Source organism: Lepeophtheirus salmonis, chromosome 11, assembly GCF_016086655.4.
Source record: "Lepeophtheirus salmonis chromosome 11, UVic_Lsal_1.4, whole genome shotgun sequence".
In the NCBI taxonomy this organism is placed as follows: domain Eukaryota; kingdom Metazoa; phylum Arthropoda; class Copepoda; order Siphonostomatoida; family Caligidae; genus Lepeophtheirus; species Lepeophtheirus salmonis.
The window spans coordinates 7,456,523-7,479,597 of record NC_052141.2 but is presented as its reverse complement, the minus strand read 5'-3'; the positions used below and the strand labels follow the sequence as shown (position 1 = coordinate 7,479,597).

The 23,075-nt window shown below is 32.7% G+C and overlaps 1 protein-coding gene across 1 annotated transcript; it reads right to left on the bottom strand.

Annotated features, from left to right (window-relative positions):
• Positions 1 to 1,741: 1,741 nt before the first annotated feature.
• Positions 1,742 to 22,136, bottom strand: LOC121125934 (peptide transporter family 1). Its single transcript, XM_040721200.2, has 14 exons — positions 21,956 to 22,136; positions 20,176 to 20,274; positions 19,869 to 20,112; positions 19,293 to 19,567; positions 18,382 to 18,470; positions 18,221 to 18,317; positions 16,070 to 16,291; positions 13,348 to 13,451; positions 13,014 to 13,268; positions 8,788 to 8,942; positions 4,538 to 4,796; positions 4,353 to 4,481; positions 2,628 to 2,741; positions 1,742 to 2,023 (listed from the first exon to the last, which is right to left on the bottom strand). Exons 1-14 carry the CDS (start codon positions 21,957 to 21,959, stop codon positions 1,883 to 1,885), a joined length of 2,187 nt encoding a protein of 728 aa, XP_040577134.1. The 5' UTR covers positions 21,960 to 22,136; the 3' UTR covers positions 1,742 to 1,882.
• Positions 22,137 to 23,075: the final 939 nt, after the last annotated feature.

Below are 23,075 nucleotides of genomic sequence, written 5' to 3'. Positions count from 1 at the left end.
AGTACTCTATCAATTCATTCAAATGAAAATATGTCTTGAAATTTGTATGTTTTTTAGAAAAAAAAAGAAAGAGAAACTATAACAAGATGGCGTGCAGTACGTTATATATGTATTATATAAGTTTTATCTTCAACTATTTTGCATCATATCCAAAATTATAAATATGTTTCTCCATATAGGACAATAATATATATTTAAGAGTAAATTGAGACATCTTAAAAAAATTTAGAACACAAAAAGCTGTATCTCAACCGTTTTCACGATAATTGATAATTCTTTGAAAAAAATATCCATTCTCACATCTTTGAGGCTTTTGAGCATATTAAAGGTTTCAGGTGACATCTAAAGCAATGTTCTAATACATGTGTTGTTTTTCTTGGGCACTGTTTTGATTTGATCCAAATTGGAAGAAAAATGAGTGAACAGGAGTCAAAAAGGCAAAGGGATTTGGATCTTCTCGGCGCAGATATTGATTCAAAAAGAATTTCGGACATTGTTGGCACGACTGGGAAAACAACAATTCCGGAGATCCAGGTGGTCAAAGAAAATAATAAAGGAGTCCAAAGGAAAACAGGAATTGGAGGAAAGGGTTTGAAGCGAGATGAAACATTTATCATGTCCCTGGAGGCCAAAATCAACGAAGATCCAACAGCATGAATGAACTACATGGCTGACAAGCTCAACGTGGAGGATATCACCATAAGGCGGGCAGTTCATGATATCCTCAGTCTAAAGAGCTTTCTCAGGACTCCAAGACATCTCCTCACCGACAGGATGAAGGCTTGATAAATACAAAAAAGTCCTTAAATACTAGAAGAGTCGACTGTGAAGATCTTCTCAGAAAAAAAAATCTTTACGGTCGACCAGGTTTTGATATGCAGAGACAACAAATTTATAAAAGTATCAATGGAGGAATTCCAGGTCACCTTCAAGACCAAACATCCGGCCTAAACAATGTGCTTGGAAGTCGTAGCCTCTGCTGGGAAGAAAATAAATCCCTTCTTCTTCAAACCCAATGAGAAAATCGGGGCTGGCTGAGAACACTGTAAGATCCTGAGGTAGAAAATTTTCCCCTGGTTGAAGTATAAATTTACTGAGAACAGCAATGTGTGGACCCCGTTTTGTTTAGAACGATCTAATAATGATAACGACTGATTATTATCTTATTTACACAACTATATTATATTATATCATTAACTAATAATCCATACATTAAATATAAAACGTCTTGGTAGATCCTCCCTTAATAATGATTCTCTTCTACAGCACCTAGTGCTAGACAGAGCGACGTTCTAACCTGTTTAGTAACATACTAAAACCCCAACATGCCCAAGACGGGGACTCCAGCCATACGGTCTTCAAGACACAGAACTTCTGCGAGGAGCACATTGATGAATTCTAGAGCAAAACCTTTTGGCCCACTTCCCATCCTGATCTCTGGCCAATATGTCTGCAATTATATTGTGGCAGCCTCCACCAAGTTCCGGCCTTTTGTGGAGTCTTTGATAGAAGATATAGGCGTCCTTATTGATTATTTTTTGCCAAGATTGAATGCTAAAAGTTTTTTCAATATACTTTTCTAATAAAAAGTTAATGGGGTTTTGGTTTTGCTGTGGAGCTTTGTATTTATTGATTAAATGATGGGGGATTTTGACCAAGCACTTTTGACATTTTAACAAAATGAAAAATAAAAGAAAAACCATATTCATATTTTAAAGGAATTAATAACAATTACTAGAGATAGGTTTAAAGCACTTAACTGCTCAAATACAATCACACTTTGTTTATATTTAATGACTAATAAATATCTCTGAACTTGGAGCAACTCCAACCAAATTATAAATATGTCAAATAGGATATAAAAATCTAGATTAATATGTATTTAACGATCTTCTACAGAACATATGGAAACAACATCAAACTTATCATTGTTTCTATTGGTATATGTATACCGCTTGGCCAACCAGGCTAACCAGCCCATGTCAATGATCATCAGACCCATGAATATAAACATTTCATATGCCTGTAAAAAAAAACACACACATTTAGATTACACCATTTCTATGGATTCATTAATTAACTTGTACAAGAGACCCGTTTGATCTTCAACTTTTTTTCGAATTTCGATTACGACTAGTACGGAAAGGTCATCATAAGTTATGAAAATGACTTACTTATAAAGTGGATTGTCCTACGAGGTCTTCCCTAGGTCGCACAATTCGATCAAATTATGAGAAATGGCACATACACTTTACTTAGTTAATATATATATCTAAAAATACATTTTTAGCTATTTTGTATTGAATAGTTTTGATGGATATTTATCTAAACTATAAAAGTATCACAATTTTTTTTTTTTTTTTTTCTAAAACTGTCTTATTGAGCAAAAACAGAGAAAAAAGTTTGAAATATTTGATGAACCGGGTGTAAAATAAGGCTGTATTTTATACTTATTGTCGAAATAAACAACACTTTTGTCTCCTTTCAAACTTTGAACAAGATTTTCTACCTACATAAAGATGACATAAATGTCATTAAATTTTGCTTAGATAATTTTTCTGCACAACTCGTCATCGAACTTCGAAAAAAAAGTTGAAATTCAACCGTTGTATTGTAAAATACTCTACCTGACTCGAGAAAACGCCTTCCAAAAGAGAAATAATGATGACATCAAATATATTACCGACGGCGTTTGTCAAGAACCGCACTGACATAAGTACGGCCTTCATGGAATCTGGAGACTGGAAATTAAGGATTGTTATTTAGTGTACAAGTTATGATTTTGTACAATTTGTAACTTGTATAAGCAAATTGTACATGTTCCAACCAAAAAAATAGATGATTCATTTTTAATGAAGGATCTAGACTGCACTGGTTCTTAATCTTGTTGGAGGTACTGAACCCCACCAGTTTCATATGAACATTCACCAAACCCTTTTTAATTGGTCAAGTAGAGCGTGTCATCACAAATCGTATGTGTTATGAACCCCTAGGGTATGATCGAACCCAGGTTAAGAACCACTGATCTAAAGTACTTGAGAAGATGATCATGCAATAATGGAATACTCCAACATGGATGATTGATATATTTATAGTGTAGTTTTTTTACTACATATTTTAATAAAGATTAAAAAAGATAAAAGTACTTTGTAGGACATAAATAATAGATAATATCAAGGGGATCCGCAGGGGATGGTTTAAGGGGATAAGTTTTTTTTTCCAATGCATTTAATTGTCAATAAATTATTTTTCCGCGAATAGCCAGAGATTTTTTAATTTATCTTCAAAAAATTTAATATTGGAAATAGCAATTTTTGAATTGTTTTTCCAACAAATTTAATAAATTATTTTTTTTCAAAAAATGTATTTTTCTGTGAATAACTATAGAATTTTGATTTTTTTTCGAAAAAATTTTATATTTGGAATTATTTTCAAATAAATTTAGTTCTTTGTAAATATCTATAGATTTCTGAATCTTTTTTTCGAAAAAATGTATTATTTAACACTCCAAACTTTAAATTCCAAACAATTTCATTCTTCAATTTTATTTTTTTATCAATAACATTAAATTTTTCACTCTTTTTTTCCATGAAAATTATTTCTTGGTAAATAGCTACAGAAATCCAAAACCAAAATCCTCTCCCCCTCACCAGCCCACCCCCCAAAATATATATTATCCTTCAGAGACCCCAAAATATCCTCGTAATTTGAATAGATCAAAATGAAATGATATTCTATCAACTTGTACTTCGTAATTAGATATATTAAAACGAAGAAATTGCAACTTGTACAACTTCCTAATACAAGTTGTAACTTGTACACAACATATCATATATACTTTAAAAAAAGTTCATTTACAGTTTTGTGTTTGAATAAGCTAGCGTTGAGCTACAACGTTCCAAAATGGAGGTAAAAAAGAGAAAATTCGATACGTTTTTCAGTACCACTACAAAAAGGTGTGGAAAAACGGAGCAGAAGGCCCAAAAGATAGAGCTGTTGATGAACCCAATACGGTATCGAATGCAACAGCAAAGCGGGGGTTCCAACAATTCCGTTCTGGACATACAAAGTGCTTGTGAGCACTTATTCCCTTGTTCAGGAACAAAAGATTAGCTCAGAAACCGTTTGGAACCATCTAAATCATGTTAATTTTATTGTCAAAATAAAGCGAAAAAATGCCCAGAGCCTTCCTTTTCACCTATTACATATCCGTTATACTCATAGCTCCCCTAGCGGACAAAAAAGTTGTCACGTAGCAAATGATATTAGGCCAAATATATATTGATCATGTGGTCTTCACTTCTCCCTTAGTTTATAGCTTTGAAGTGATTAATAGAGTGTATGTAAAGTACCTCAGTAAATGAAAAGGCTAAACTCGTGATCCCAAAAAGAATTTCTGCAGCTGTCAATAAAATGAACTGTGGAAGTAAGTAAAGGAGATGAATTGAGTTCTCTTGCACTATTTTATGAACCATTATACCCTGTATTTAATTAAAAAAAAAAAGTTATAATAAAAGGACTTATTTTCTTCACTTACGAGAGTTTCGTCCGTTTCCGACTGTATGAAAATATTGTAATTTGCACCATAGAGGATCTCTAAATCCATTAGACACTCCTTTTTACTCCCAGCTTTTTCAACACATATTCGGAAATCTCCAGTTGTTTTGAGACGGCTTGGTGCAGCATCATGGTGCTCCAATGAGGAAGTTGAATATTTGAGGACATGATTTGAGTTTTCTTCCTTTGGTTCCAACATAACACTCTGTATATCATTTGATTTGGCGTTCCAAAAAAATCTGTGAAAGAGGGTGTGTGTGTGAGAGAGAGGATAAATATTAGTAAATTTACATATATGACATGTACGCAAAAATTATTTCATATTTGATAGCAAACAGGGTAAAATATCTGTTGAATCTGTTTTATATTCCTTATTTTTCAAACAAATAAGCTTCATTTTCATAAAAAAAAGTTTGTATGAATTTGACTATAAGAAGTTAACAGCAAAGAAAAAGTCAAAAAATCTATATTCACTTTCATGCACATTTGAGCAAAAAAGACATTTCTAATATGCTTGGTGAATATTAAAGGCAGACCCGGCTAGAAAATATTGGGTCAAGTCCAGTATACTCATGAGAGCTAAATATATTTGAAACATCAGTATGTGAAAGCTAATTCATGAAGTCAAATACAACACAATCAACTTTAATAAAACGGCATTAATTTTGAAGCTTTAGATATTAATAAAGTTGTATCAATGTGTTTATGACTTTTGATATTTCTAAAATTGTAGTTTAGTTGATTTGACATTTTATATGTTGATATATGTCGGTACAAAATATATATATAAAAGTACTATCTAAAAAAGATATTCGTATGTTTTGAACTTACAAATGATCAAAACGTCATCTTAAGCATATATTTTTTTTATAAGGCAGTGGCGTCTATAGGATTAAATTTTTCTTCAAATTTGAAAAATTAAAGTTGCCCAAAAAATTTTAAAAAATCGAAATTTTTTGGAAAAAAATTTTAAAGTTTCATTGATATTCCAGAAAAATAATTTTGTATTGGGAAAAAGCTTTAAAAAATCATAACAATTAATAGAAAATTAATTTTTATGAAAAAAAGTTTCAAAAATCCACAGTTATTAACAAAAAATTTCAAAAATCTACAGCTTCTTCAAATTTAAGTTAAATTTTTGGGAAAAAATTATTGAAAATATTAAATGTTTTGGAAAGGAATTAAAAATATCAAATATTCATGTAAAAAGAAAAAAATCCTTTATTTGAGGGGAGGCTAAAGCCCTCCCCCTGGGGACGCCCCTTTAAGGTGTCAAATAAAGGATGATATCCTTGATTAATTAGTGGGGAATTATTTTACGGTAGAAATTAATTCCGGGCTGGAAGGTTCGGGCCATGAGCTTTTTGGGCTTTGCAAAATGAGGTTCGTAAGGCTAACTTTGGGTTCAAGCCTAACCCGAATCCACCTCTAGTGCATAGAATATAGCAGAAAGGTTGAATTAGGAGTTGAATTGGTCCACAGAAGTACAGAGAAAAATGAAGCGAAATGCTAATTTTTATCTGTATACTGGAGGCCAAGGTCCCACATCAACATGATGAAATTAGCCGCTGGGCTTGTCTAGGTCCTAATTTTTTGGGTCTAGTCCAGTCATACCACCAATACTGAGGATTGTCACTCTTTGGGACTGGGCCTTAATTGTCGATCTTTTGAATTTTTCATAAGAATGTTAATGATAAATTAACCGAAAAAAGATATATGAGATATCTATTAGAAAAATTGCATATATATTACAAAAAAAAATCATCTTTCATTATAATGCAAAATAAAGCAAACATACAATACTCATTCTATTGTATGACAGAGTAATTAAAAAAAGGAAAAAGCCCCTAAATAACGTCACAAGGTATGATTTTTACTTTCCTTAAAGACCAAACAAGGGGAATAGACTGGATGGGATCGGACTGGGCAGAAATCTTCGATCCTACATAAACACCGAGAGATATTATTGACTATTAATATTAATGTGACCAAGAACGCGATCAGAAAAGCTGAGCATGAAGATCATGCTCGAAAATATTTTGTCAGATCTCCAAAACCTTCTCATAACAACATTGAAAGATATAAAGGAGCAAAGAATATTCTGATGCATTTCGAACACAATGAGTGCTCCTTAATAATGTCTCTGACAAGAAGATTCACACGGCGGATGAAATGTACAGCAGGAATGACAGCTTATAATATCAACAGTAGAGGTTGAATGTGTCTTCTAGACAAAATATCCTGCCAATGTGATGGCCATGTGTGTCCCAGACTCAAATAGAGTGAAAATGACGCCTACTTCTTTCAAAGGACAGGAAATTGAAAGTGATGACAACTACATTGTATATCCTGAGGTGAAAAATAATATTTATCTAGGGATCAAGACCATATATCTTGATACAAACAAGAAAATATAGTATAGTATCATTGATAATATTAACTAAAGAGACCATAAGGGAAAGAGTATATCAATCAAGAATAGTTTTTCTTATCTCTAATTCTGATTCGTCTAAAATTTGTAAATGCACTTTGAACTTATTTTGACGCAGTTTGTTGTTATCACGTCTTTTCACTAAGATTCATATTATGTAATTTAATAGAAGTCAACGTTTCGGACAAGGTCATGTATTTTTCTTATGATTTAACTAGAACACTAAGCTATTAATTACAACCATAGTTTATAGGATTTGAATCCTAATTATGCTATAAAAAATTATAAAAGTGATTTTAAAACAAAAATACCTAATCCTAATCATCTACGAAGGGTATTTAGATTCTATATTTTTTGATCGAGGTTCCGTGAATCTTGAACTTAATTTAAATACATAGTTTTTGTTTACTTTTTATTTAAACAAACTTGTCTCCTTTTTCCTTTTTAGTCCCTTTGCTATTAACTATCTACCTTATCTTTTTCCTCTATGGCAGAAGAATGGCGGTACCTTACAAACAGCAACAAAGACTCAAAAATAATGTCAGGACAATATTCAGAGTTTTACATTATTTTTTCCCTCCTTTTCTACAGTTGAAGGATGCCGTATATACTTATGTTACACTTTGTAAATGTGCAAGTCCGGCGAATATGTCATGCAGCAAAATTTCCTCGAGGGAAAATGACCGACTCCAATAATGTAAGAGGCAAAATTAGAGACAGGGAAAAATTTTGGAGGCACGGTCACGGAGTTTAACAATCACAAAACTGCCTAAACAGGTTTTAGGACGAAATCGTAGCGTACTAACGTCATATATCGTAAATTGATATACACATTACTAAAGCCATACGAGGGTCGTTTGAAAGTCTGTGAATGGTCAGAGAGATGGAACTACTATCGCGTATCTAGGATATTTTTGATACGTAGTTTCTCTTGGATGAATACACAACAACCTCAGCCAAATTGGTTTATTTCTTTCTGTTTGGAATAGTCTTCATCGAATATTTGGAAAAGGTTTAATACTATTACAGGTACATATATTTCATCGTTATTGGTCTATTTGGAAACCAAGCTGCAAGAAAAACGCCGAACATTTGCTCACAAAAAAATCATTTTCCATCACGACAATGCACCAACTCACACCTCAGTAGTTGTAGTCACAAAATTAATGGAAATATGGTTCCAACTGGAGATGCCCACAGCACTAGCCATTTCACATACCTTCAGTCTTATATCATTCATCACCATATCATGGATTTTATTAATGTTTTCGTTAGTAGTAATCTCAAAAGTACGCCCAGAACGTTCAGCATCACTTGTGCCTTTTGCCCCACTCTCAAAATTTTGAAAGCACCTATAAACTGCTCAAATCGAACGTGCAGAGTCCCTATAATATGTTTTTTAGTCTCTTGAAGCGTTTTGCCTTTCATAAAGTAATGTTTAATCAACACACGAAATTCCTTTTCGTTCATTTGTTGACACTACTGGATTCAAACGGATGCCACCGAGAAAGAAACCCACCAATCTGGCTGAAAGTTGGTGTGTGTTCTTCTAAGAGATGCTACTTACTAAACATAACCTGCATACGCACTAGTAGTCCCATTTAAAAGACTTGGAACGCACTTTTCAAACACCCATCTCGTACATAGGAAAAATAATTTATTAATTTGTGCTACACCTATTTTATCCACTTCATTGTGTTACGTCACTTAAATAAAAAGTAATAAGCTTTTAAAGTTTAGGTTATCATACTTGACATTTTTACGATTGCACTCAGTATCTTAGTTCTACAATATCTTACTTTACATATGGGAATCCATTCTCCGATTTGTCAACTTTGGGTCGATACTCACTTGGAAGAGCTATGATTTTAGAATTGGCTCCACTATTTTCAAAATCCTTTGTATAAAGGATTGACATGGAGTCTTCCTTTCTGCGCATGGAATCAGTTTCTATCTGAAAAGATAATACAAGAAATCTCACTGTAGGAACTTTTTTGGGGACTTTGATGAATATCCATATAAATAAGGTAAAGTTTGTCTGTCTGTGGATGACTTATTTTTAACAGCGAGTGTGTGTAGCTTAAGCTAAACGAGTCATATTGAAAATGAAAAGAGGTGTATATTTATCTATAATAATAATATAGGGATCATGACTTGACTGGGTGGTACATTTGATCTCTTAACACTTACTATTAAAATAACTAAAGAATTTGCGGAGATAGAAATTAACTAATATTCCGATAAATTAAAACATAAAAAAATAGTTACAAAACAAACTGGGAACTCTCTAGCTTACGTACAAGTCCAGAAAATTAGACTTGAACGTAATCCACGAATTTGCATTCACGTAGTCAATGCAATTGGGTGTCTCTAGGACCACCGTCTAAGCCGTTAAAAAGTCCAAAACGTTGTACATGAAATAAAGGTTTTGTCCAAAACTTTTTTCAATGACACTTATGGGTTCTTTTAAGGGTACATGCAAGATATCTTGTGGTTTCCCAACAGGCCACTATTGACACCAACAATGAAAGAACCCCATCTCCTCCGTTGGAAAACTTTTTTGAATGACACTTTTGGGTTCTTTTGAACTCTTTTTTGACACTTTTGGCCCCCTATAGCCCTGGTGCTAAACCTCTTGAATACACCTTTGATTGCAGCCTCTGTCATCCAAACAACGAGCATTTCAATGCAAGTGTCAGCAAGCAATGGGACACCATGGCAAATGAATACATCCTCCAGTGGGTGACAGGCCATCCTTCCCCGCCAGGAAGCCACCATTGCCGCTAAGGGCGGCTACATTAATTATTTAGAGTGCTCAGGTACACATTTATTTATAGTATTACTTTTGTTGAAATTCTGTAATGAATTAATAAATGAAATCTTGTTGTAGTTTAAAATTCAAAGTGCTCAGATTTTGATGGAACATTCGGTATATAAGGCATAGAAACAAGCGTGGGTAGGTAATGTTTTGTGAATCATATTAACCATATAACGGTTTATACGCGTTATATCTTGTTTTTAAATTTCTATCTTGTTATTTTTTTGCGGCCGGGAAAAAATAATAAATGAAATTGAGGAATAATTTCAAAGATCTTAGACTGGTATTAGAGTACGTGGAAAGATAACCAGTTGGTATTGATTGAATTTAAAATAATGAGACCTGAATATGTCACGTTGAAAAATTAGATTAGAATGGGATATGAAACAGTAGGGACTCTTTGATCGATGTGAATCCGGAATCAAGGCTCCTACACATGCATGTTTGATATTACCTTAGGCAAGGTTATTTTACAAAAAAATAAATATTCTTTTTTTTTTTAAGAATTTGTTTCCCCTAGTAATTGACATAGATTTGAAAAATTGATCTATTTGTTGAGGGGTTTAAAAAAAAGAAAGAGAAAGTAAAACTTGAAATTGTTAATCCTCACTATTTTGAAACGTTCATGTTTTTATGTTGTTGAAAACAACATGAACAATATTTTATTTTTTATTTTTAGAAGTTATTGGCATTATTGTTTTTATTCTCGTGAAAATAACATCTAAGTATTGAGTAGATATGTATGAATGTCCTCATGAGAAATGGAGTGATATTGTGGGGGAATTATCTTTTATATAAATAAAGTATAGTTTGTCTATCTTTCAATCAGATCAAAAAGAAGATAAAAATAACTTTTTGCACTCATAAGTGCAAAATATGTTTAAATAAGAAATTTGTCAATATTTGACATGAACTAACTAACAAGAGGCGTCATACTTGTAGATAAGTATTGAATAAGTTAAATATTTGACATAATGTTTTAAAAACTCATTTAAAAGTAAGTTTTTTTGAAATAAAAAAGGTTTTTTCATATTGTAACAGTTCTAAGAAGATTGCCCGCCAGAATATTTTATCAGAGAATTTCCCTTAATAGAAAATTGCTTGCAGGAATATTTTATCAGAAAATTTCCGTTAATAGAAAATTGCCTGCAATTAAACTAAATATCTATTGATTCCCCAATCGATCATTTGTATCTACGGATCATTAGATAGTTTTGTCATTTGGAGACAAATTGTATTCCTTTATTAGCGACCCTCCAAACTTCAATTGTAAAAATGTACTGAAAAATTGGGAGGGTACTTGTTAGTTCTTGAAGAGGCAATTAGGTTTTTTAATTTACCTCAGCAACCAAATGTTATACTGTACCAGTACCGTTAACCTGTTGCAGAGACAATTTTACAGGGGGTTCTTTGAAGTGGTCGTGGTGGATTTTAACCTGCCACAGGGTCCCATGGTTGACCTACACAAATCCTTTTTATCTAGTGCTCAATTTGTGACATTAGAAGGGTATTTTATGTTTCATGAAGAGGCTGTAGTGGTTTTTAACTTCCTTTAGGCCCCATGTTTACACTGCACAACTCCTTGACCTGAAGTATAGGCAATTCTATAGGTGGTTCTTTGCCGCGGTGACGATGGTTTTTAACCTGTCACAAGGTTCCACTATTGACCTAGATAAATCATGTCTGTCTGGGGTACAATTTGGGAAATTGAAAGGGTTATTTTAGTGTTTTCTACCTATACACAGGAAAACTACCAACAGATCCTTAAATAGGTGAGACCCATCTATTGAAGGGACAGATGAATCACTAAAAATGTAGTACAATTGCGGGCAATTTCCTGCAGCAACAAATTTTTTTTGACAAAACAGGTTTTGTAATTTAAACAAAAACAAAATTTAAATATCTATAGGTATTTACAAAAATTAAATTTATTGTAAAACAAAAATTAAAAAATTCAATTTCAAATATTACATTTAATTCAAAACGTAATTCATAAATCTAAAGTTGTTAACAAAAAAATTTAATTTTTCCGAAAAAAAATTGGAAAAATTTAATTATTTTGCAAAAAAAAATGCAAAAGCTAAATTTTTCTAAAAAAAATTTCAAAAATTTAATTTTAAATTTTAAACCTTTTGAAATTTAATTTCAAATAGTAAACTTTTTAAAAATTTAATTTTAAATTTTAAACCTTTTGAAATTTAATTTCAAATAGTAAACTTTTTAAAAATTTATTTTAAAAATTCAGTAACTATTCACAGGAAATAATTTTTTCCGAGAAAAAATTAAAAAATTCAATGCCGTTCACAAAAAATTAAATTCTTCTGAAAAAAAAAAATTTAATAATAGTTCCAAAAAAAAATTCAAATATAAAATTTTTTGAAAAAAATTGAAAAATTTACAGTGATACACAAAATCTAAAAAAAATTTGTAACAAAATAGTTATAGAACTTTTTTTTTACTTTTATTTGGATATTTGGGATGATGCCACCCCCTTCACACGCCCCTGCTATACTGCAGTTGTAATGGTCTGAAGGCAATATATTGAGAGATAATTTTCCTCAGAACCATCCTCCATGCACGTATTGTAACACATTATTGACATTTGCCCATAAATATTGTTGTGTCGGTAGTTATTTATAAATTAAAACTGAATTCCCGTCCATTTCAGTCTCCGTCTGGTCCAGATCAGTCCTGCATATCATTCCCAACAATATATAAGGTTCAGTTCTCTATGACGTAACTTAACTTTAATAATTATCTTTCTTTTAATTAGTTCTGGTAAGATCACCAGTAGTTAGGACTGGTCCTTAAATATGGACTGGACTGACCAAATAAATAAGGACCAAGACAACACGAGTTATAATATAAAAAAATATCATCCTTTGGAGGCACATTGATCAACAAAGGCTGAACGTATATTAACTCATTATTGACATATAGCAATAAATATTGTTGTGTCCGTAATTATTTATAACTGAAAACTGAATTTCCGTCCATTTGAGTCTTATTCCAGTCCATTTCAGTCCTGTATATTTGTCCCAACCACATATAAAGTTCATTCTTCTATGGCATAACTTAACTTTAATCATTATTTTTTTTTTTTAAATTAGTTCTAGTAATCACAGACTCAAAGACTAATAGTCGTAAGAGCAGATCCTTAAGTATGTACTGGATTTTCCCAATAATAAGTAATAATAAAAAACTCACATCCTTTGGAGGCACATTGATCACCAATGGCTCAACACCCAATCCACATGATGTTTTAAATGTCTCCAATTCGTACTTTCCATTTTGAAGAAAAAGGATTGAAAAGTTTCCAGAAGGAATGTCAGTACCCTCCATTTGAGTTCCTCCTTCTCCAAGGATAGGAGTAAATTTAAAACTGTCAATATTGCAATCAGTGAGTCCATTATAGAGTGTAACATGTGAGAATCCCGACTCTGGTAATTTGGGATAGGTTTTCTATAGATAAAAAAGAATTTAATGAACAAAATTCTCTCCAAAAAAAATATAAAATATAGAGAGAGATTGTTTTGAATACTTGTAAATTTAATTCAACAACTCCAGATACGCCAAAGGAAAGTCCTGCTATGATTCCACCCACAACAATACGCTGAAGAGGAGTTCTTAAGATTTTGAATTTGTCTTGAAAAAAAAAGAAAGTTTTATTAGATATTAATTGTCTTAGATACCTGGTATTTTTTGGGAAAAATACAAAAAATTAAATTTAAATTATTAACTTTTTGAACTTTTTTGACAAAAAATTAAAAAATTTTGGAAAACATTTAGAATTTCCTTCTTTTTCTGTTTGTTTTTTTTTTGTTCAAGACTGTTTTTATCTTGATGCACAAACTATATATAACTTTAAAATATTTGAACAAAGATAGGACAGTTTATTTAAAGGGTAAACAAGAATTCCTCGAGTTTCATTTCTTTTCACGCTGAAACTTTTAAAAATGTGTATATTTACTTATGATATTTATATATACAAATATATGCAAAGTTCATATCAAAAGGAAGAGTTTAATCTCCCTTAAGGTTGTTTTTTAATTAAATGAAAGCCTTAGATAAATGAGAAATCATCAGCTCGGCTTGCCTGGTGTACTTTGTACTAATGTTAATATATATCTAATAGACTCGTTCTTAAAATCTTTGTATTTTTAAATATTGTACAAAAATAGTCCAAAAATAATGAAAGGGAGAAAATCCTTTCTTTTTTTTTTAATTTAAATGAAACTTTTGTAAAGTTTTGAGCATCATTGGGCAGTTCAGTTGCTGCAGATATAAAGAAGATTGAATTTAATGGGGAGGAACTCCTTTCCGCTGTGTTGATGATTTTTGTCCACAATAACTCGGACATTTCAAATTGAGAGGTCTCTAATGTGACTGGTATCCCAATTCATACCGTACAAAATATTCATAAGTCTTTTTTTGAAGACAGATAATCACAGATCCGTTGTAAGTTGCAAAAAAGTCGGCCAAGAAACTCAGGTCAAGCGAATTCATCCAAAAATTTGGACCATGATCAATGATGATACATCAAGAAGGTTCAGCTTTATTTCTAAGGTAGTTGGGTACCATGAATGTGACAGTGAGAGCCGGTGTGTTCAAAGGTCTAAGATGCAGTAGCTACAAGATGTAAACTACTCAGTTTCTCAGTGAGAAAGTCAAGAATCGGGAAACTACTTAAGCCTACAAAAATGTTCAAGGGATTAAAGTATTTGAAGGAGAGTGGAATTCTCTGGTTCTTTTCTAACGAGAAGAATTTATGTCAAGGTAAAGCCCACAACAGGTACAGTAATCGATGGATACCAATGGATCTAAAGTTACGTCTCTAGGTGATAAATCACCAGTTGGGGTCATCTCAAGTGAGGGGATGGTATGCCTCCTTACATCTTCAAACCTGATTTGAGGGTCAGTACAGAAATCCATCTGAGGTGATGGGGGAAATTGTGTTGCCTTTCATCCAACAAATTGCTAGAGATCGGCCCTGTGTCTTCCAACAAGACTTTACATCTTGTCATGTCTCAGACAGGTAGCTGAAGTGGGTGGGTGAGCACGGCCATGACTTCATTGGGAAGGAGATATGACCCCCCAAACACTACCGGTTTTTGATTTTCCAATACATGAATAGTACGACCCAGCCTAATGTACAGGGTGGTAAGATCAAGTGGAAGCATTTTTCAAAAATCTTTCAATTGGGACTAAGGTCATATCTTTTGATGTATTTATCTCCAGCATCACTCATGACATGGATCCAGGCCCGAAAGGAGGAGCAGGTATTGACAAGGTAGTTTCTTTGTATGTTGGTCATTCTCTCCTTGATGGAGGCAATCAGAGAGTTTTTCATATTTATTAAGAAATTGAGTGAAATAAGCTAGTTGGGTTGTATTCACATATATAACATTAATAGTCTGAAGAAAAAATTAAATATGATTTATTTATCAATTATTTTGAATATGAAGCATCTATAAACTTGTTTTAAGCACCTTATATCTAAATTATTTTTTCATATTAGTATATATTATTACTTAAAAACTCTTGAAAATTTCCAATTTTTCCCCTGAAATATTATTGTAATCTGTATTCAACACAACCCAACCAAATAATTTGATGAAAATTCCTAAATAAATGTTAAAACTAAATTGAGCAAAAATCAATTAAAATCGACTTTTTTTAAGACAATTTCTTTTAAGTTGAAATGTAAGGTATAGTCTATAACTTCAGCTAGGATATAAATCACTTGAAAAAAAAAAAAAAAGATATTCGCTTCTAAGTATCAAATTTTTATTTACTTTGATTTTCATCTACATAGTTCTTTCATGACGAAATATGTCACGGAATTGTAGTTATACCCTAAAAACTTGATTGAAAAAAAAACACTTTAAAGGCCAAACCTGTAGTGATAAAAGTTTTTCGTATTCTACGTCTTATATGACAACAGTAAATGTAGGTTTACGCCTGCGTGTGCTCCTAAACCTTCATTTTGTTGTATAGGGTCATAATTCAAGAAGTTGTACAATAACGCCGACATTTTTCCCGTCGAAATGAGGCTTTAAATCGTTATTATACTATCTAAAATTGTGTCTTTCTTGTATTAGAGGACCAAACAGATGTTTGTTGAAGATTTTAATTGTGTGTTCTTCAGTTTACATATCAATAATAAATGTAAGGGTTTTTTGCAAGGGTCTTCCCAATGCGGGAATTGGTGCCCACACATAGTGTAATACTTTTTTTCATATGTAAGCTGTTGATTTACTTACCAAATATAGGGTAAATGACATAGTCGAATAGAGGAATGAAGATCAGGATAAGAATGGGATTGATGACTTGCATTTGATCGGGAAGGATTTGAAATCCGTAGACATCCCCGTTCATCCGAGTGGCTTGAAAGATCCAACGTGATCCTTGTTGGTCAAAAATTGCCCAAAAGATTGGAAACGGTAAAAATATGACACAAACGTTAAATAAGGACTTTACATCATCTGCAAAAAAAAAACATATATATATAAATGTTGTTAATCAGTGACTTTGAACAACGTAACTCCCCCCTGACAAAAATTTCGTAGTCAAATTTGTCAAATTTAATCTATGTATAGATTTTATTTAACTATTTCGATTAATTCAATATCAAATTTGTTGTGTAAAAGACAAATGCAGTCTTTTACACCGTGATCGTTCATTTCGTTATTTTATACCGTCTACATTTTCGCCTCTAGCATTTTTTTATTTCTATGTTTATTTGCTGTTTTAATGTTGTATGTTCCAACTCAATCAATAGTTTTTACGCTTATATCTCAGCAATATATAGATTTGAAAAATGAATCAAATTTGAAAATAATAAGGGAGTCACAGATCCAAAATCATGGGTCTATTTCGAAAGGACTGATTGACTAGTAGTACCTTACTCATAGTCATTATCTTATTCGATACCTGATGAAATGTACGGAACTTCATTGATCCAAAGAAGGAAATGCTTCAACAATAAAGACTAAAAGTTAAGTACGAACCTATGATATAAAAACATCCAAAGGCGGGAATGTGCTGTGATGCAAAATCTCAAAATAGAAAAAATAAGTGGGAAAATTACCTAAAACCCTTTTCACAACAAATTTGACTACGAAATGAAGGCAAAAAATGAAATTATTTTGTCAAAATTTGTCCATTTAATAACATAGGTAAATAAAATTAAGGTTGTCAAATTTCATACTCTTTGTTAAAATGTAAAAACTCAAAGAAAGCTGCAAGTCAGGGGGAGAGGCTAGCTCGCCTCCTCTCCGTAGCCACATGCCTGAAGCTGATAGGGTATGAGGGTTGTGGCTACAGAGAGGAGACGTGCTAGCTGTCAAAATTGTGTCGTTATTTTGAAAAAATCATTTCTTCTAAATGATCAAAAAAAAAATTAGACAAGTTAAAATTTTCTAAAAAAAAAGGTTTTGCGGTCAAATTTTGACTCTTCCAAAAAAGTTTAACAATAAAATTGTTTAAACTAATTTGTCAAATATTGTAGTTTTATCAAAAAAAAAAAAAAAACCTCGGTAAAGTTTGGTATATTCAAATATGATAAAACTTTCTATCAAACTTTTCAAAGATTTGTCAAAAAGCCAATATACCCTTTACACATATTTAGTAACGACCCTGACTACCATATTTGTTTCAAACCCATTACTACACCTTTCCCCCTAACTTAAACCTTGTTGTCAAATTTGTGTCATTATTTAAAAGAAATCCTTTCTTCTGAATGATCAAAAAAAAATGTAGACGAGTTAAAATTTTCTAAAAAAAGGTTTTGCGGTCAAATTTTGACTCTTCCAAAAAAAAATAACAATAAAATGTTTTTAAAAACTTATATTTTACAAATTTTATAGTTTATCTTATTGTCTTAATTTGTTATTAAAATTATCTGTTAAGTTTGGTATATATAAATATGAAAGAAATTCTGTTAAATTTGACATATGGGTCATATAGAGGCTTCTTCAATGTTTATCCAAATTTGGCACATATTTTAGTATTAGTTAAAAATACAAAATCAACCATTTTAACCTTTTTGCCCTCCAGTTCAGGATTTAGAGGTTCCTAAGGTTTTGACCTCGACACCACCCACCCTATTTTTAAATTCCTCTATTTTAAATGTTTTTGAAAATATCGATCTACTTTTAAAAAAACAATTTAATAGATAATTGGTTTATCCTTTTGACGTATTTTATTGTATAAGCTAAGAAAATGAGTTTTTGCCCATTATCGAAAAATTTTGAGTTTTTAACTCATGTGTGCCAAAATTGAAAAAAATGTTTTTTTGTTTTTTTTTCAATTGATTTTAATTAGAATGACCCATTTATAAATTTAAAAAAAAAATTATGTCATACATGTCAAAAAAATGTGAAAAAGTCAAACACCCTATTTACTTTGCTTACCTATAAAAGAAGGATCATATTTATCCTCTCCCAGATCTAAGAAGCCCTTGTTTTCTCTTTCCTCTTTACTTTTTGTAAAACGGGCTTTGGTACAATACTAAATCAAAAGGAAGCCATTGGTTGTAGATAATAGCAAACAAAGAACAAGAGGGTTGACTTACCCATAAAAAGGAAGTTGTGTCCAAAATGATATTATTTGTTGGATTCTTCAATTTGTAAAGATTTAAAACCTTTCCAGAGCCAAATATCACTATAGAAAATTAAAATTCGTAAAAAAATATATATATTATTTTTAAATAGTCTTTTAATATGTCCGATGTAATTATACTGATGAAGTATAACTCATAAGTAAGGATGTACCGATACCAAATTTTCAGCCGATACCGATCCAATCTTTATGGACGATACCGACTCCTTATTATGTATTCAGGAACTTCATGAACAAATAACAAAATTGTTACTTTTTTTTTATAGTAAAAACTGAAGTGAAACATTAAAATATATGCATATTGATTTTGGACATTTTTTTTTCTAAAAGTTTAATATTTTGATCCATTGTTATTTGAACAAAATTAAAATTTGAGAAAAAACATTTGAAATATGAAATTTCTGGGGAAAAAATGACAAAATTTCATTTTTTGACCAAAAATTATTTTTTTTGAAAAAAAGCAAAAATTCTTTTTTTTTTAAAGGGAGTTTTGCCCACCCCTGCGTACGCCTCTTTTATTTACTTCATCATATAGCTGCTTGCCGCTTTTAAATATAGCTTCAAGACAGCTAATTTGCTCGTAACTTCATTCTTCAAATGATTAGGTTTGCCATGCTAATTATTGTTTTTGTTTTTTTTATCATACCGAAAATGCTAACAATTTACAACTCTAATAATATAAATTTCCTTCTCGAGGAGGACCATCAATCAAACCTACGCGTATTGAGTTTAAATGAATAATTTTATCACAAACTCGTTATCCTCTACAAACCCACGCGTATTTAGTTTAAATAAATAATTTTTCACAAACTCATTGTCCTCTGAGCTACATCGCTCCATTAATTTAAAAAAGATTTATCTTACGTAATGCAACCACCATAAGAGCTGCCGGAACACCAAATGCCAAAGGAAAACAAGAGTCTTGACCAAAGCATGACACATTTTGTCGAAACATTGGTGTCAAAGCTGTTGATATTAAACTCCCTGAATTTATAGCTGCATAAAAAATAGAGAAAAACGTTTTGATATGTCCCTCTTGCTCAGGCATTTGAAACTGTTCTCCTCCGAAGGAAGCTACACAAGGCTTAATCCCACCTGTTCCAACGCCAATTAGAAATAATCCCAAAAAAGACATCGCACTAGATATTTGTAGAAAGATCAAGAATTCAATTATAATAATAGATTGTACAATCTAATCTGAAGGGAAGGGGGGAGGGGGAGCTCAGCAAAAATTGCAGAAACTTTAATTTTATAAAAAATTATCATCGTTTCTACAAAACTTTGATCAAAAAAAATTTAAATGTATATTTTTTCCAAAAAGTTTTTGTCTTTAAAAAAAATATGCTTTTTTAATTTGTCATTTATAACAAAACAAAAAAAAACACATATAAAAAAAAGATAGTTCTGCGAACGCCCCTGAATATGGAAAGGTTATCTTACGAAGCAGGAAGTCCAGGTATCCCTTCGGCCCCATTCCCAATGGCACCAATCGTAAGAACTACTTGACCAATGGCATATAGAATTGAAATATAAAATATAGTACGAAATTTTCCAAAGAAAGAATCTGCAAGAATGGCTCCAAGGATTGGTGTAATATAACAAAGTCCATTAAATCCGTGATATAAAACAACGGAGGTATCCTCTGAGAAATTTAGCACTTGATTTAAAAACAATACCAGGACGGCTATCACGATTAAAATGAATTATCATTAGACGGTTTTAAGAAATGACATTAGTAAAAGGTTACTTTTCATTCCATAGAAGGAGAAACGCTCACAAAACTCCGTCGTGATTATGAAGAAAACGGCTTTGGGATAGGGGAGTTTCTTCGGTTCGTCGATGGACTCTGTAATATAGGTTGTAGATATTAAATTTTTTGTATATACAGACTCGTGTAACTACAATTGGAAAATACTTTGACTCTATCGAAATCCCATATAAGTGCATCACGCCCACGTGATGTTTCCCCTGCAGATTGAAGAGGTTAAGTTACAAATAAAATAAGCGGCCATTCTTTTTCATTTAGCGTCAGTTGTTAGCTTCGACCCGACATATTTCACGTCCCCAAACTCACTGGCTACCCCAGAAACACAGTCTGGAGGATTTTTAAGAGCCTGGATACTTCTGCCAATATTACCAAGAAAGTCCAAGATAGATCACAAGGATAGAAGTACGGGAAGAGACGTCAGGGACCTTACATGACGTACCTGGCGTTGATCTCATTTTCGAAAGGGAAACAAGGAGGGGAAAAGGGGAAGAAAGAAAAAAAAAGAAAACAAACCATGACAAAAGAAGAAGATAAAGAAAGAGAGATTGGCATACACAGAAAGGTATACCGTAAAAGTAGAGATCGCATTCATATTTAACTGAGCTGTTCTTTTAGTAATTTGAACACAAACACACACCTAAACCTGGTTATTAAAAAGTTATTTTTGTGGGGCTCAACATAGGCTGTGACATCCCTAATTCCAGAGCTCCAGTAAGTCTATGGTGACAAGTGAAGAAAGCGACTCTTAGCTTCAAGGCAAAGCTGAAGAAATTACCCTGGTCCACTTCTTCAACCCAAGGTAGAGAGTGAAGAATGAGATCTATTTGGAGGTCCTGATGTCCGAGGTGAAGCCCTGGATGGACAAGAAGAGAAATTGAAGGCGCTATCTGCTCTAACAGGATTATGCACCTCGCCAAGGAGTTGTAAGTATGGGTGAAGGAGAATATGGCAGCCTTTGGGCCCTCCAGCTCCCCAAATCTAAGCCCCTTTGACTTACATGTCTAGGTGGAGTTGGGGAGGAGCACCTGTGCCACCTCACACGATAGTGGGAATTCCTTCAAGGCTGCCAACAAGCATGTGGGAGCAAGGCTCCCCTCTGCGGACATCATCAAAGCCTCCCTAGCATTCCGTGGGAGAAATGAAGTCAATTAAAGTCATATTCAATATGAACATGGTAATACCATCTACAAGAGTCGTCTGAAGAGTTTCCTACCTCAACATGAAGATACTCTTAAATAAAAGCGAGACACATCTATTTTGGCAACTGTTGAACGTTACTCAGTAAAGTTTCAGCCATTTTGGACGGACAGTTGTTATGTAACATTCGTTTGAGTGAGTGTTTTGAGAGGGATAAAAAATCTGTATTTGTTTTTCCAGCAAAGTTATAACAGATATGGGAGCATCACTCCAGCAAAATGTGTGTGTGTAGAGTTACAAAAATATATAAATTTTTTTTTTTTACGAAAACAGACTACATCAACTCACTTAAACGACTGTTGTATAGCAACTACACGTCCAGAATGGCTGAAACTTTGGTGAGTAACAGTCAACAGATGCTAGATAGATGTGACTAGCTTTTATTTACGAGTATTGTCATCTATACGTTTAATCAGACACTTTTCAGACCATCCTCGTATACTATGAAATAAAACTTTAAAAAATCGTCAGAATACATTTGTTCAAGATCACGACGAGGTCAAAGTTATCTCCGATTGTAGTACAGGAACTTCTATTGTATTATAAAACTATGACAACATACCCATTTTCTATTATTGTATGTACTTTCTTCAGAAAAAAACCAAGAATATTCAAACTATAATAGAAAAATGATGAAGAGCGTTCTTTTTTTCAACTAATTAAGAAGATAAGATGCAAAGTGAAATATATGCTTGTTCGAATATTTCTTATCAATACATTTCAAAATTATATAAAATCATTATAGATCAATATATTTATATTTGCTCAAATGACAATCAAAGCAGCTAAATGTACAGGGTGGGACTCAAATATAAGAAAACTTTAGAAGCCGTTTTTAAAGCAAACTTTTGACGGAAAAGTTGGTAATTTTAACAATTTTCTTCACATTTTATTCAATATGTCTCCCTCCAATCTGATTTATGGCTTCAATACGGGGAGGAACAGATGCACAGGGAGGTGAGAAGTCTTGTTTGTCTTGCCCTCCAAGACTCTCCAAACATCAAAGTCCATGGGTTCACGTCGGGTAAGTACGAAGGCCAACAGTCTGCCATCCAGAAGGCAAACCATGCCTTCTCTGCAAAAATGATGCACCTTCTTGGACATGTGTGCTGAAACGACCACTAGTGTAAACGCATAGTCGTACCTGGGAACGTGCTCTTCAACCATGGCAAGACATGCTAACTGAGGAACTTGTAGTAGACGTCCGTGTTGACTTTCTCGTTGGCAAAATAGTGTTAAATCCCTCGAGGCTGCCAACAAGCCTGAGGCTGAAAAGCTCCCCTCGGCAATCCCTTCTCAGCATTTTGTCATTATCTTCCAAAAGTAGGGTGGGATTTTGCTTCCGTCAAATGCCACCATGCCGAGGACCATGCCCTGACCTCCATGCTTGGTCCTGAAGGTTCCCTTGACCTGATCTCTTGATTCATCCAAGAAGGGATCATTTCTCCTTTTCAAAACAGTTTCCACTAATCGACTTGTGCGCCGAGAAGATCGTACACCCTCTGTAATTTTGCTTGATACTCAGACATTTTTGATCGCACAAATACAAAACAAATATCAAATTGTAGCTTTTTCTGAGCTCTTTCGAATGGTGACAAGAACAAAATTCAGACCTTTATCTTCGAGGCTAGGCAGCCTCGAAGAAGATTCTAGTTTTTGAGTCCTCACCCTGTAACAAATTT

Excerpts from the sequence above, each read along its gene's own strand:
- LOC121125934 (XM_040721200.2), bottom strand. Across the intron at positions 13,269-13,347 it reads TTGTTGAATTAAATTTACAA|AAAACCTATCCCAAATTACC; the intron begins GTATTCAAAACA and ends TTTTATCTATAG. Across the intron at positions 2,024-2,627 it reads AAGGCGTTTTCTCGAGTCAG|GCATATGAAATGTTTATATT; the intron begins GTAGAGTATTTT and ends TTTTTTTTACAG.